Source organism: Halyomorpha halys, unplaced genomic scaffold (assembly GCF_000696795.3).
Source record: "Halyomorpha halys isolate HHAL.00 unplaced genomic scaffold, Hhal_1.1 Scaffold22.1, whole genome shotgun sequence".
Taxonomy (NCBI): Eukaryota; Metazoa; Arthropoda; class Insecta; order Hemiptera; family Pentatomidae; genus Halyomorpha; species Halyomorpha halys.
Genome location: NW_027104816.1, coordinates 370473 through 385635, shown reverse-complemented (window position 1 = coordinate 385635; position 15163 = coordinate 370473). Strand labels below are relative to the sequence as shown.

The 15163-nt window shown below is 29.6% G+C and overlaps 1 protein-coding gene across 1 annotated transcript; it reads left to right on the top strand.

The window, feature by feature from the left end:
- The first annotated feature begins 969 nt into the window (after positions 1–969).
- On the top strand, positions 970–12601 carry LOC106682015 (uncharacterized). Its single transcript, XM_014422644.2, has 9 exons — positions 970–1232; positions 1303–1473; positions 2797–2912; positions 2989–3115; positions 4803–4928; positions 5015–5086; positions 5172–5312; positions 6236–6352; positions 12374–12601. Exons 1-6 carry the CDS (start codon positions 1151–1153, stop codon positions 5029–5031), a joined length of 639 nt encoding a protein of 212 aa, XP_014278130.1. The 5' UTR covers positions 970–1150; the 3' UTR covers positions 5032–5086; positions 5172–5312; positions 6236–6352; positions 12374–12601.
- The last annotated feature ends 2562 nt before the right edge of the window (positions 12602–15163 follow it).

The following is a 15163-nucleotide window of genomic DNA, read 5'->3' as shown; positions in this document are numbered from 1 at the left end:
AGTTAAAGGAGCAGTGACCTACAACCTGGGAAACCCAACCTCAACCCGAAGACTGAAGCCCAGACTGCTGCAGGACATTCTTTTATAAATTTTTAATTAATATAAAATTAATTCATAGTCACACTACCTCTACCATATTTACTTATTATTATTATTCATTTTATTTATTCATTATTATTATTTTTATTTTATTTTTTTCTCTCTTTTCTTCTCTCTTCCCTTTTTCCAATTAACTTGTTTCTTTTTACTGTTAGAAGAGAATTGTCACTTCTTTCATTACTTAATTTTAAATAATTTTTATTTTGTATATACATTTACTAACTAGATTTTCATATGTATTTTATTATTTGTTCTTTCCTCTTAGTTAATTTTTAATATTACTCTTCTCATACAGAATTTATATTCTTATAATACTTAGACTATTCATGTCTTTCAACACTATTTATATATCCATAATGTTAGTTATTTTCTAATCATCCTATGTATCCTTTAATTCATTGGTTGTTATCTTGTTTTTTGTTCATAGCCTGATGAAGGCTTGAAATTCTGGCCGAAATGTTGACACTAATAAATAAGTTTTTAATTATTTGTGTTCTTCACTGACCGCACCCCCAACCATCTTCTCCTCATTATATAGATTTATGGTTAACTATTAACTAAACATTAACAATAACCAACAATAAATTAATCCATTTTCACAACAGAACTTGAACCAGAGTCTGGGACTTTATGTATAGATCTAATAAAATATGAATATTTAAAAAAGGATTAAGAAGTCTTCCACAGCTTCTAAACTCATATTACTAATAATTTCTAGAATATAAATAATTGACTTTTATAAATGAGATCATTCAATAGAGTACTGACATTTTTGGAGTATATATATTACAAACCATTCATTTTTATTTATATTTAAGATTAAATTAATTTTTTAAGGATAATTTGTTTTTCTAATACAATATAGATTCTTTCATTTTTTTCAATTGTTTCTCATGTCTCAAATACAGTTTTGAAAGGTTAATGTATGCTAGTTGTTAAAAACCTTGTTAACACCCCAACACTAATTAAACCGGTCCATCTAACGGTTCTGTTTTACTCATAATTGAGAACTTTGTCTTCAGTTGTTTATCAGTGAACAGTCTTGAATAAAATGTGCTTCAAACATTGGAGCAAAGTTCTTTTTCTTATTTTAATTATATATACAAATTCTTTTTCTTTTAGAAATGAAAGATGTAAGGTAATTTTCTTTTGTTATTTTACTAACAATTTCAATTTGACGGTAATTTAATTTGGGTTTTTCAGTATTTTTTCCAATTATACCATTTTATCGAATCAATTACGTTACTCCTACTCCATGTGTTGGAATTGGACCTGAATATTTGGAAGGAACTTGTAACACTTTAGCAAGATGTAGAAATGCAGGGCTGACGTCTGCTTCACCTTGTCAAGGAAATTTGGGATTTTGCTGTGTTGGTATGGAGAATTATAATTATGTTCATGAGTTTTTAAAAATATTTTATGATTCTTTTTTATTATTTTCTTCTTTTCAAGGAAAACTCCTCTTAATAAAAATTACTTTTCACTTATTTATTTTGAGGTGAAGATAGTTGACCGTAGATATATAAGAGGAGAAGATAGTCGGGGGTGCGGTCAGCAGAAAAAAAACACAAATAAACAAACAAATTATTTATTTGTGCCGATATTTCGACCTAATTTCCAGCTCTTCATCAGGATTATAAAAATCTCTCTTATTTATTTAATTATTGTTTAACATTTCAGATATTTGTCCATCATCTAGTCCAATTTATTGTTATATTAGAAAAATTAGATTTTATTTAACCTTGACTTCCACATTTACATAATTCATAACTATATCACATACTGTTTATTTATTGACAATTATTATATCAAATGATAAAAGCTAATTATTAATATATTTTTATGCAATTACATTATGTTATTCTATATTCTTTATCTTCCCTGTAAGGAATTCGCATAGATTTCAAAACATTGTTATTATTTATTCCTAAAATTCAATATTATTAACAATATTCCTAAAAGTAATGTCTTAATATAATATTTAGCAAAATGTAATTGTTAAATATATTGTTTAAATTCTCAAATTATACATATTGCTAAATTTCTATCTATTTGTCCCTTTCTGTAATTACAATTTTTTTATTTTTCTTTCCTTTCTTCCTTTAAGACACTATAGTGCTTGATTATGAATTCATGACTTGGAAGTTTCGGGCATACTCCATCCTCCTTAGTATCTAATCTGCTCCAGTATTATTGAGTGAATCACAAGTTTTAAAATATGGAAAAACTATAGTGAAGTTTGGTCAATGACTACATTTGACCATTTGATGATAATTATATTTGAAAATCAAGTCTTTGACCAAACTACACGGTAATTGTAAAACTTGTGACTCACACAATAATTCTGGGTTAGATTAGATGAAGAAAAGGTGAACGGAGTATCCCTGAAACTTCCAAGACATAAAAATATAAATCAAGCACTGTTAAAAAAAAAATTATAATAAAGAAGATCAGAAGGTGAAACAAATTAATAACTATTTTCTAGTGATGTATTGATATGCTTTAGTGTTTTAATATTATTCCATCGTTTTATTATATTTTATGATAGCTTTCCCTAAAAAAATGTATACAATTTTTCCATAAATCTATTGAAAATTAAATTAAATAATTAATGATTTCTTGTGATTGTTTTTGTTTAGTCTTTGATTTATTTACATATGAAAGGAACAAATTAAAAAATTTTCTTTCTTTTTCTAGATATCAAGTATTGTGGGGGTGTTTCATCTTCTCCAGTAGTATATTTTAGAAATCCTGCTACAGTTGCTGAATCATGCAACCTTGTTGTTAGAAAAACAAACTCTAGTATTTGCCAAGTATGTCAGTATTATAATTAAGTATTTAAATATATTAATATTGCATTTTTAAGACATTGTTTTTTTTTATTTTCAGTTACGTTTGGATTTTAATGATTTCAGCCTTACCCAACCAACAAGGGGTACTTGTAATGACTTTCTACAATTGAGTCTTGGCGAGAGCTATCTTCCGAAAATATGTGGAGACAATACAGGCCAGCATGGTTCGTCAGAATAATAATTTGTTTTGATTGCTTTTTACACACATAAGTACATAATTTTAATCTTTAAAGAAATTTAAATTTTTCCACATTTGGTGTCATGATAGTCGATTCTTTAAAAATAATACAAAAGAAAAAATTATTCTGTTACTTTTGACCAGTGGTGCACAAACTTTACTGGCTGAAGAATCAAATCACCAGTAAAGGTGGCAATTATTTTAATAGATAATTGTTTTGATATAATTTAAACAATAATCAATGCAACATCATATGCTCCTGATAGCTTATTTAATTTCTTAATTAATTTATAATTTTTACCATTATTATCATGCTAAAATAAATCAGTTATAAATTAAAATATTTAATTTTAAATATTTTACTCTTTCTTTGTAAATAATATTAGTAATATTAAAACCACTGAAGAGCTTTTAAAAGAGAGGAGATTATTCGTTTTCTCAGTTGTTTTTTTTTAAGTTATCTGAATATCTTTCCTATTTATACATAGTAAAAAACATCTAGTATTAATAAATATAGTTATAAATTCAAGTCGGCGAAGCAGTATCTGGAGAGGTCCCACTCATCTGTGGAGTACTTCAGGGGTCTGTGCTATCTCCAATACTTTTCTCAGTATATACAGCTAAAACTGTGGGAGCCAAGTATGACAAGACTACTGTAGCAGCTTAAACCGACGATATGGTCATCTACAGTAGTTCAATAAATGCAAGGACAGCTCTACGGCAGGTGGAGAAGGCCTGTACAGAAATAACCAGGAAGGGCTGACTATTTTCTCCTTACAGAAGAACAAGCATATTCTACCTTAAGTCTACAGGGTAGCACAGTACGAGAAGAGCACAAAGCATAGTTTATCTGGGTGTCACCTTTGACAGACACCTGACGCTAGCTCCCCACTGCAATAAGAAGATCAAGCAGGTTAGGACCAAGTCTTACAGGCTTAATTACCTGCTAAGTTGTCCTAATCTTTCTCTCCACCACAAATTAATACTTTACAAGAGTGTGCTCAGGGCAGCCCTATTCTGTGGAGCACCTTCAATGGCCAAGAGGCTCCAACAATTTCAGGGTGGTATACTGAGATGTATATAGAGACATACTTCACTTCAAAGAGCAAATACTGACCACATACATACGATACTCGAACTACCGACTGTGAGACAGAATTCATATCGAGGAAATATATCAAATTTTTGGACAGCCTCCAATACTAATGTATGAACCCATTATTCAGGACACTGACACGGACATGGACAGGACGGCCACAAAGGTGGCAGACACAAACAGATTCAGACTCAACTGAGGACTACTAACTTACTGACTACAGACATTATGAAATCTGATGAGCCCCATTATCAGACAGCGGACTCAACCCATATTCCAATTTTCAGTGTGAATCCCTTTTCTCATTCCTCTCTTAAAATGCATTTGAATGAAATGCAGTACAAAAGATAAATATAGTAATTAACCCACTATACATCAAACCCTTTAGATCTATGGGGCTTAGAAGAAAAAATCCATGAATTAAAATGTGCATATTACAAAGGATGTAATACTATAATAATATATAAAATAAATAATATGTATTTAATGCAAAAAAGATTCAGGTATAAAATTAATTAGCTTAATGTTTAAGATATGAAATTACATTTTTTAACAGGAATTTAAATTTTTATTTTAGTTTATGTTGACTTCCTTCCAAATTGTGATGATCAAACATTAAGTTTTAAATTTCTAAACACATCCACTACAAGTAAACGATGGAACATTAAAGTTACACAAATACCATGTAACAGCCCTTTAGCAGGTTTCTATCAATATTTTTTTTTAATTTGGTTAAATGTTCTTTTCATTCATGTTCTGGGTGTAATAATCATAAATACACTATTTCAGCGCCTAGGGGGTGCTAGCAATATTATACCAGCCTGACGGGAACAGTTTCCAGCTTCAATTATGGCACTCAAGGTCTCTGATCCTTTTTGCTAAATGGTCAATATAGGATAGTTATGTAGTAATCATATTGTATGTAATAAAAAATCTTATTTTTCAGCTCCTAATGTACTCCGTCAGCTTTCACCACTCAACTATACTGTTTGTGTAGCACCTCAGTATGGTTATTGCAGCATCAGATGGAGTAATACAACAGCTACAAGCTTTAGACTGCAAAATGCAACTACAACTGGAACAGCTCGTAAGTTTAAAAAAGTAAAAAAACATTTTGCTATCTTACAAATTATTATGAAAATCTAAAAGGAAGAAAAAATAGTAATAAATATTTATTTATTTTCTGACAATTTATATTTAAATTTATTTTTATTCATTTATTTATTTTCTAGGCAGAAAATAAATACATAAATAGTTATTGAATGGAATATGGTCCGAGTGCGGTAAAAAAAACTCAAATAGTAGATAATTATACTAATTTATTGAGCCAACGTTTCGCCCCACGTTGCAGGGCTTCGTCAGGGCTGTTTTGATGGCAGTCAAAAACAAAGTGTGACATTGTTTTTGTGTGTTCCACTTTGTTTTTGACTGCCGTCAAAACAGCCCTGACGAAGCCCTGCAACGGTCTTCATTAAAACGGATGCTCCTCAAAGCTACCTTAAAATCAGCTGCCCCATAGCTTACCTGAGAATAATTGCCCAATTGTGACTATCCGGTAAATATGCTATTACTCTAAGTGTCGGTCCGCACAAATTTACTTTGGACTCACAGAACCTATGTCCAGCTTGTGATGAAATGGCACTGGAGGATTGTTTCCATTTTTTTATAAACTGTCCTGCATATCATGAGAACCGAATCCAATACATGCCGAAACTAAGCTACATTAACCAAAACCAATTGCATGAATTTTTGTCTGTACCCTCACAATCAGATCTTAAACTTCAACTTCATTTTATATATGTAGCGCAAAGCCTTATAATTAGAGTTGAATAGCCACATTAAGATGTATAGTTTTTGTTAATTTTATTTCATTAAGAAAGTAATATCATTTTTGTCTTGTGTACTTTACACATTTAAAAATGTACTTTAGAGGCTAACTCTATTTATACTGGGGTACCTCCATAAACAAATATATAAATTATTATTATTAATATATCCTTATGTTTACAGCTGCAGTAGTTACAGTTTGTGAAAGCAATTATATATCTATTCTTAACCCTGACTGTACTCCTTATGATTGTCCAGCAAGAAATCGATTCTGTGGTGTTAGTTTTACTGGAGCTACAAGTAAGTTATCAACCATTTCAAAAATATTTGTCTATTAATGATGCTAAATATATTTTCAGTATCCAGCTAGCATTTGCTATCCATTCCATCAAAATTATATTTAATATTTATTTTAATATGAGGATCTTTTGTTGTTAATAATAATTATTACCAAGTTAATCATCGTCAAGTTAGATTATTATATATCCAAGAGATTCAACCTAACCAATTAGGATTAAGGGTGATAACAATGGTTTAATTTCTAAACAGTCGTCAGTGTATCAGATATTTTAGGTTGGTTATCAGAATAATTATATTTGAAGATTATTAGTAGACCGAATTTAATTAATTGTAAAAAGACAATCCAGGTAGTGATCAAGAAATGTACCAAAAAAGCTAAACAAAGTATTTATTAGTGAGAAACCCTGCATTACATTTTTTCATTTCATTAAATATAAATAGTTTATTATATCATTATCACTTTTGAATACAGTCCAATTTTTATGAAAGTTGGTACACATGCTTCTGATAGGACCAGTGAATATTTTAGTATTTAGTGGTGAATTAATGTTAGTTCCCTTCTGTGGGGGTTGTTCAGGACCCAGTAAGAACTTTCTTTCCTGTTAATGAAGTAAAAAAAAAATAATAAATTAAGAAATATAAAAATAAAGAATCATTTTTCTCTGTTGAAGCCATCAACCACCATGTTTTTTTTTTATTGTAGAGACAAACGGGGCAGTTAGTTTGTTCAAATTATTCTTCACTTTTTCACCATAAAATTCATTCTTTTGTTTTCAAACAGATATAACGGTGATTATACACTTGATACCATATGAATTTCATTTAGTATACAGAAGGTGTTTTTATAATAATTATATGAGGTGTTGTTATGTTGTCAGTTGCCTCATTATCTAATGCTAGTGCTGCTGTCTGCTGTAAAAATTTGAAATTATATCAATGTTTTCAGAATAAAAGATTTAAATGTGATTTATTCTTTTTTCTAGGGTCCAAGTAGTCCTAATTTACAATACTTAAAATAAAATAAATTGGTGCATAGCATTTTAGGTTAATAGAAATTCAATTTATTTTTTACAACTCACTTTTTTTTTTAAATTTAAAAAGAAGTTAACACAATCAAATAGTTTGTACTGAATAATGAAGTATAATTATCTGTACGAAGATAGTTCTAATGGCCTTTAAGAAAGGAAAAACAATAGCAGAACATATTGTTTATTAGTAACCAATGTTTCTTCTCACTATGCAAGGCTTCACCAGGCCTAAATGAGAGCAAAATACAAAGTAAAATATGATAAGACTGTGAGAGTATACATATAAAGTTGCAAAAAAGATGATGCTCAAACAAATGGATACAAAAATGGAATCTAAACATTAAAAAAAGTATAAATATAAATGAATAAAATAACTAATAATAAGTATTTAATTGCTAATAACATTTTATGTTATTGCTAATAAAAGCCATTCTATCACTAATTACTGTAATTTGTGAAGTTATTTTTATTTTATACTAGCAGACTCGGCAATGCTTTGCTACAGCTATATTTGAGGATATATTTACATTAATTAAGGACTATTGAAACAATGATATCAATTATTATATAGATGAAATGATAAGACGGTAGCTACTGTAGCATCAATGAAAACAGCTAAATTCATTGTATAATCCTTAGTACTGGTCCAATTTAGTTGATTTTTTGCTATTCTTTTAGAAAATTTGATTATTTATGATATTTTCGTACATAATACATAAAATATGAATAATTTTTATACGATACTGTATTTGGAAGAATTCAGAATGACTTGTCTACCCAAGTATGGTAAAAGATTTTTTAGGAGTGAAACAAAGTTGATATCAATTTTTAACACCTCAAGAAACCCTTAAATATGAATTTTCCAAAAAAAATTGGAAAATAAATATTTTTGGTCAAAAATATTCGCCTTCTATATTAACCTTTAATTTCTTTTGAAAAATAAAAAAATAGAACCAACTCCAACATGACTCAGCCAATCTACACCAAACTTGTCAATGGTTTAGGGCTCTATAAACTTCACCCAAGGGCACAAACTAGATCAAAAGAGGAGGCATTAAACTTTCCAAGAGTTTTATTAACCTAGGAATTGGATAAAATGGAGAGGAGTTATAAACAATAAAATGAATAATGGTCACCAGAATAAAAAATCCTCAAAATAAATCATGGTAAAAAATTTCTTTGAAAAATGGTATTTGAGGGTTTCAGAAGATGCTGAAAGGAGTATGATAGGCTTTTTTTTAAAGAAAAAAAATTGTTGACCTACTTAACTGAAATCCTTGTTTTTAAATTTTTAGTGAGTAAAAAATTATTTAATAAAATCAGTAATATTTTTTCTTATTCTTAAGAAAGAGAAAAATGGATAGGCATATAATAACCATGTAAAAAATACTTTCTAAGCTACAGGCCAAAGATGCTTAATTTTGTTAATAAATTTTTTATTCCCAAAAAAATTGGACCAACCTACAGTCTCCCTGTGAAAATCCTGAAATATAAAAACCTCATCACAATCACATGAACAGTATGGGAGTGCGTAAACATAACGTAACGTAACATATAAAAACGTAAACATATATTGATTTTTATATATTAGATCATTCTTCAGTTTCATTCTAAATTAAATTCTACTACTCATAGGTTTTTTTTTTCTTTTTTAATAGTACTTGACTACAAATTGTTTTTATTATATAGAAACAAACAAAAAATTAGTCAATATGATATTTATATATTGCTCTAGCCACTTCAGCATCATTGAATTAAATAAAAATTCATATTTTAGACTCTTTCCTATTAAACTATTAGAAGATTTGTTTTATTATTTCAGGAAATATTCGAAATATATAAAGAACATATTGCTCTTATAAGGAAACAATTTCTTATATAAATAAATTAATTTATACATGTAGAAATTTAAATTTAAACATTGAAAACAGAATGCATTAAATGAAAAGTCATTTATATGAGAAGATGGTTGAGGGTGCAGTCTGTAAAAAACACAAACAAGTTGAGAGAACTTATTTAATAGTCCCAATGTTTGGGCCATAATTTCTAGCCTTCATCAGGGCTAAGAACAAAGAGCAAGATAACAATCGATGAATACAAAAATATAAACAGAATATCACAAGTAAATAATTATACAGAATGAAAATTAGTAAAAATAAAGTGATGAAAGAAGTGGAATAAAAGGTTTAATTATATATGTAAGTGGAATAACATAATCAAGGAAATAAAATTTTAAAATTATATAATGCAAAGAAATATCCTTCTCCTTCTCTATTCTCTTTTTATTTCTCCTTCCCCACGTTATTAGTTATATTCACCACATATCATTATTGTCATGTTTTCTATTAACTTCTTTTGTCTAACTCATATTTTGTTTCTTAATTCTAGTATTATACTTATATATTTCACGAGATACATATATTTTCTTTTATTTATTATTATTATATTTTTAAAAAATTTTTAATTATTATTAAATTAATATATTCATATTTGTTCGTTTCTTTGCATTATATAATTTTAAAATTTTATTTCCTTGATTATGTTATTCTACTTACATATTTAATTAAACGTTTTATTCCACTTCTTTCATAACTTTATTTTTACTAATTTTCATTTTGTATAATTATTTACTTGTGTCTTTCTGTTTATATTTTCTCTTTTTATTTTTTTATTCATTGGGTGTTATCTTGCTCTTTGTTCTTAGCCCTGAAGAAGACTAAAAACACTGGCCAAAACGTTGGCACTATTGAATAAGTTCTTTCAATTGGTTTGTGTTTTTTACTGACCGCACCTCCAACTATTTCTCACCATATATATTATCTACTAAAAAAGATTCTAGTTCTATTATTTTATTTTTTTACTCCATTAACAAGAAAGAAAATTCACACTGGACTCTGAACAACCCCACAGAAGAGGACTAACATTAATTCACTACTAAATACTAAAATATTTACTGGGCCAATCAGAAACACGTGTACCCACTTTCATAAAAATTGGCCAATATGATAAGGATATGATAAAACTATTCATTATGAATGAAATAAAAAATAATTTTATTCTGGGACAAATCTCCACTTAAAATATATACATGGTTCACACATTAAGATTAATTGTCTGGAAAAAATTTAGAAACTTTCCGTATGTTGAATGCAGAGAAGAATAAGGATGCAATCCACTCCTGAAAACTATTCCTCTTTTCTGACCTTATTTCTGAACAACAATCCAATACAATTTCATCCATACGTTAAAAACCTTGGTGTTACCACTCTCCTCAAAAAACCACATCTTCAATATTTCCCATCGTACCTATGACATCTGGTGTTTAATGAATGGATGGATGATCATAGAATAAGGAGATCAAGGACTAGGTATATCTTATAAGACTTGGAATAGGAAAACACCAAGGAGGGTTGCCTTTGGGAGGTTTGATAGAGCCGCTTCAACTCAATATCCAATGGGAGATATGAGACCGCCTGGGAAACCAGAAGATAAATCTTAAAAGCAATTCATAAGCCTCTTCAGTCTCAACTCTAGTCCTCTATAGACCAAGGAACCATAGTCGAAGTGGGAGAAACAAGAGAGGATAATAGGAGCTGACCGGTATTGTGAGGGATGGAATCATGGAATTTTAGGAATCGTTAAAGTACAGTTACGGATTTGTGTGTGATCTGGGAAATATGATGACTCCAAGGTTTTTTTTTTTATCGTGGAGTAGAAGTGAATCAGTTGATCGTAAAGGAAAAGTAAGGGATAGTAAGGGAGGGATTAAAGGAGGCACTTGGAACCAATAAGAATGGCCTTAGTTTTTCCAGCATTCAATCTCAAATCGTTGTTTAATGTCCATTTGTTAATGTTATCAATATCTTCTTGTTCATTTTGGATGGCCTCAAGCATCTTGGAGGGATGGAAGGATAGATAGAATTGGAGACCATCAGCGTATAAGTGGTATTGTGATAGTGGTGAATGGAATCAGGGATATCGTTAATGTAATTGGAGAAAAGATTTGGTGAATGTGAGGACCCATGAGGAACACCTCGGGTCAGAAGATGATGACTGTTTGGGAACAATGGGACAAGAAATGTGATTTTAGAAGCATGAGAAAAACATTTCGAAGATCTGTTATTTTTAAATTTCCTTCCAATAAATGTACACATTAAAAGTAAAAAAAAAAAGAGAAATAGTGACATACAATTCTGCATCCAATTAAGAGCATTTGTATAACGTAATTAGCCTGAAAATTCCATTTAAGTCCTAAGTAGCTCTTGAGTGGGAAGATTAAGATTCATTTCTCAGAGGCCACAATGAAATAAATATTGAATAACCCAAATGAGAATCGAACCCACAACAATCTAGACCCTAGCCTCGATGTGCTCAGTCATTACATCCACTTACTTTACAGTAAATATATTCTTAGTTAAAATAATATAATGTAATATTTGACTTTGGATTCATTTCTTTTGAAATACTTTAAGGTTTAGATCACATCTGAAATGTTTTATTACAAGATTGTAATTAACACGTTTATAGTAAAATCTTAACTAAAAGATATAGTCAGAGAGTAGATATTGAAGAGTGATTCTATTTCTCGACAATAATAGAAAACATCATCTAAAATAATTTAACTATGGAATAAACTGAGAAATTTTACCTACCATACTGTGTTGTCTAAATCCTATTCCTTCAAAATACGTTTTGTTTTAAGTGCATGAATTAAACTTTTCTTAGTGAAATTTTAATTTTCAGAATGATATACCAGAATGGATCAATTTATTTTTTGACTGATGTACATGCCAAGATTATAGTTTCCAATGTAGCATAATTTGATTATCTTAATAGAAAAGAACGGTAAAATAACCGTACATTTTTATATTAAGTTTATACCTACATTGTTTCAATCAATTTTTTTCTGATGTTGAAGATGTAATATTTATTCATTAACGATACTTAAAAATTTTCATTCATATTTTTAAAATGAAATATTAATTATTTTCAGGTTCTGCAAGATTATTTGAACTTCAGGTGGTAAATAACTATCAAGATGCACAGACTGATGGAGATATGGGATTTTCTCTGAATTACCAGCAGAGAATTTGCAATTGACAAATGATTTTATCAGTGTCTGTTAAAAAAACTAATATATTTTAACTTATCAGAGAGAATGTATGATAGTTTTCTTCTATACTATCAGAAACTTGGTTTCTAAATTTGTTTTCAACTAAAAACACAGTCTCTATGATCTTATTCACTTACATTTTGTTATTTACTGACTATAAAGTTTGGTATAAATTAAGAAATTATTATGTAGTTATTAGAAAAACAAATTAAAAATTTTTTGGTTCCTCATTATGGCATTGTTCTTAGATCAGTCCCTCAAAAACAAAACTAATCTGCTTTCTACTAAATGATAATGAAAATTAAAACAATATTGTTAAATAGCTTTTCAAACAGACAATTATAGTGAGTAGGTTGGTCGATGTATGACATGTCACGATCTCATAAGAGATCATTACACAAACAGAAAAGGCATTCCTTCCCCGCACCGCTAAGACCCCCGGGGAGCGACGGTCCTATATCACTTTTGAAATATTAGCTAAAAACAGGAAGAGGAGACTTTAAGATAGTCAAATTGAGCAATATTTAAAAAGCACCAGAAATTGAAAAACGGTGTGAAACCCGCCACTCTCCATGGTTGCCTTACTTATCTGACTTTTTAAACAGACAATTATAGCGAGTAGGTTGGTCGATGTACGACATGTCACGATCTCACAAGAGGATATTATAACACAAAAAGAAAAGGAAATCCTACCCGGCCCTGTTAAGACCCCCAGGGAGCGACGGTCCTATATCACTTTTGAAATATTAGCTTAAAATGGAAAGAGGAGGAGACTTTAAGATAGTTTAATCGAGCAATATTTAAAAAGCGACTGAAATTGAAAAACGGCGTGAAAGCTCTTTTTCCATTTATCTTAGACTCTCTTGGACTATTTGTGCAGCAGGCTTTTAAGGATTCTCGTCAAGCCAATGCTGGAATCCTGTCAAAATGCTCTCAAATCTTTCTTAGTTTGGGGAAACAAAAATAAGTTATTGGGAGCTAGGTTTGGATTGTAGAGTGGTTGCAGCAGTGTTGGCACACTGAACTTGGACCAAACTTCAAGACTTTTTTTCCTGAGTTCAACGCCAAAGGATCCACTTAGAGTTTTTATAGTCAGATAGGCACAGGTCAATTTTACATTAAGCGCTCTGCTGTTCAAAGGGTTGAGTCTGCCTTGAGATCAAAGAAAATTGGGTTTACATCATGACAATGTGCCCTCTCACATCACCCTTGCCAGCAACAAATTTTTAGCCAAGTTCAAGAAGGTAACTCTAATTTAGCTCCCATCATTTTCCAGCTCTTTTTTTTTTTCCATTGTATCAGTTACCAGAAAGAACTGAAAGAGAATCTATTCGACAAGATTCCAGCAGTCCAGGTAGCTTCAATGACCTTCAGTGCGAAGAGTTTCAGGGAGCCTTTGAACAATGGAAAAAATGCTTGCAACGGTGTGTTGATGACAAGGTTGAAGAATTTCCTCACATGTTTGAAGACTTTTAGTTCACTGCATAAAAACATTTAATACATTCTTGTTTCTGAAGCCAGCAGCAACTATCAGTCCCATTGTAAAACATTTTCATCATTCTGTGCAAAATAATTCATTTAAAAACATTCAAAAAGCACATATTGGATTTGACAAATATAACTTTTTTTATACACTTCTTGCTCTACATAACTTATTAAAAAAACAAAAAAAACAATGTTATTTCTGACTCCAGGTGTCTTTTAACAAAGAAAAAAAAAATGCAATGCTTATGATGAGAAGCATTGATTTAATTTGTACATATATAATCTTTTCAATTTCTTGATACTGGTATTTATTGTTTAAATAAATCAATTGGTATCCATGTTAAGTCTCAACACTCTTTATTATATCATCAACAGTCCAACGTTTCGGCCAATTCGGCCATCCTCAAGGACAATCCTAAATATAAATTTACACCTCGCATCCAATTATTTAAAAAAGTTTTTCAAGCTATTCTTCCCAGGTCATTAATTATAAGTCAAATCACCCTATTTTGTCACAATTACATTAATTTTTAAAACTTTTAATTTTAATTTTATTAATTTTTAACACTATCAACTATCATATAAAACCTTATATATGATAGTTGATAGTGTCAAGTTGATCTAAAATTAAAAGCTTTAAAAATTAATGTAATTGTGACAAAAGTTGATCTAAAAAAAAAAAAGAAAATATATGTAACCATAATAATTGATAAAGAGGCAAAATATAAGTAAAGTTTAACAAAATAAATGAATAGAAGAAAAAAAAAATTGTTTTGAAAACAACAACAATAATAAATGGTGAACATAACTAATAATGTGGGTAAGGAAAATTGAGAAAAGAAGGGGTGGTAAAATCTGGGGGGGTTAGGGAAAAAAAGAGAATAAAACAAACCTGTTAGCTTTGTAAATTGTAAATCTAAACACCAAGTGGTATACTGTGCCGATAACGGCAAAAATCCGAATTAAAAAAGACGTTACAAGAATGACTAAGTGTATTTAAGAGGAGACGTTATGAGTGGGTAAGATTGTCCTTGGGATGACAGAAACGTTGGACTATTAATGGTATAATAAAGAGTGTTGGGACTTAACATGGATACCAATTGATTTATTTAAACAATTAATTTTTATAGTTAAATATATTGTAAAATGATTATAATAACTCAGGTATCAAGAACCGAAACCTTA

Excerpts from the sequence above, each read along its gene's own strand:
- LOC106682015 (XM_014422644.2), top strand. The coding sequence starts at position 1,151 with ATGTGCTTCAAACATTGGAGCAAAGTTCTTTTTCTTATTTTAATTATA. Across the intron at positions 1,233-1,302 it reads TTCTTTTAGAAATGAAAGAT|TATTTTTTCCAATTATACCA; the intron begins GTAAGGTAATTT and ends TGGGTTTTTCAG. Across the intron at positions 1,474-2,796 it reads TTTGGGATTTTGCTGTGTTG|ATATCAAGTATTGTGGGGGT; the intron begins GTATGGAGAATT and ends TTCTTTTTCTAG.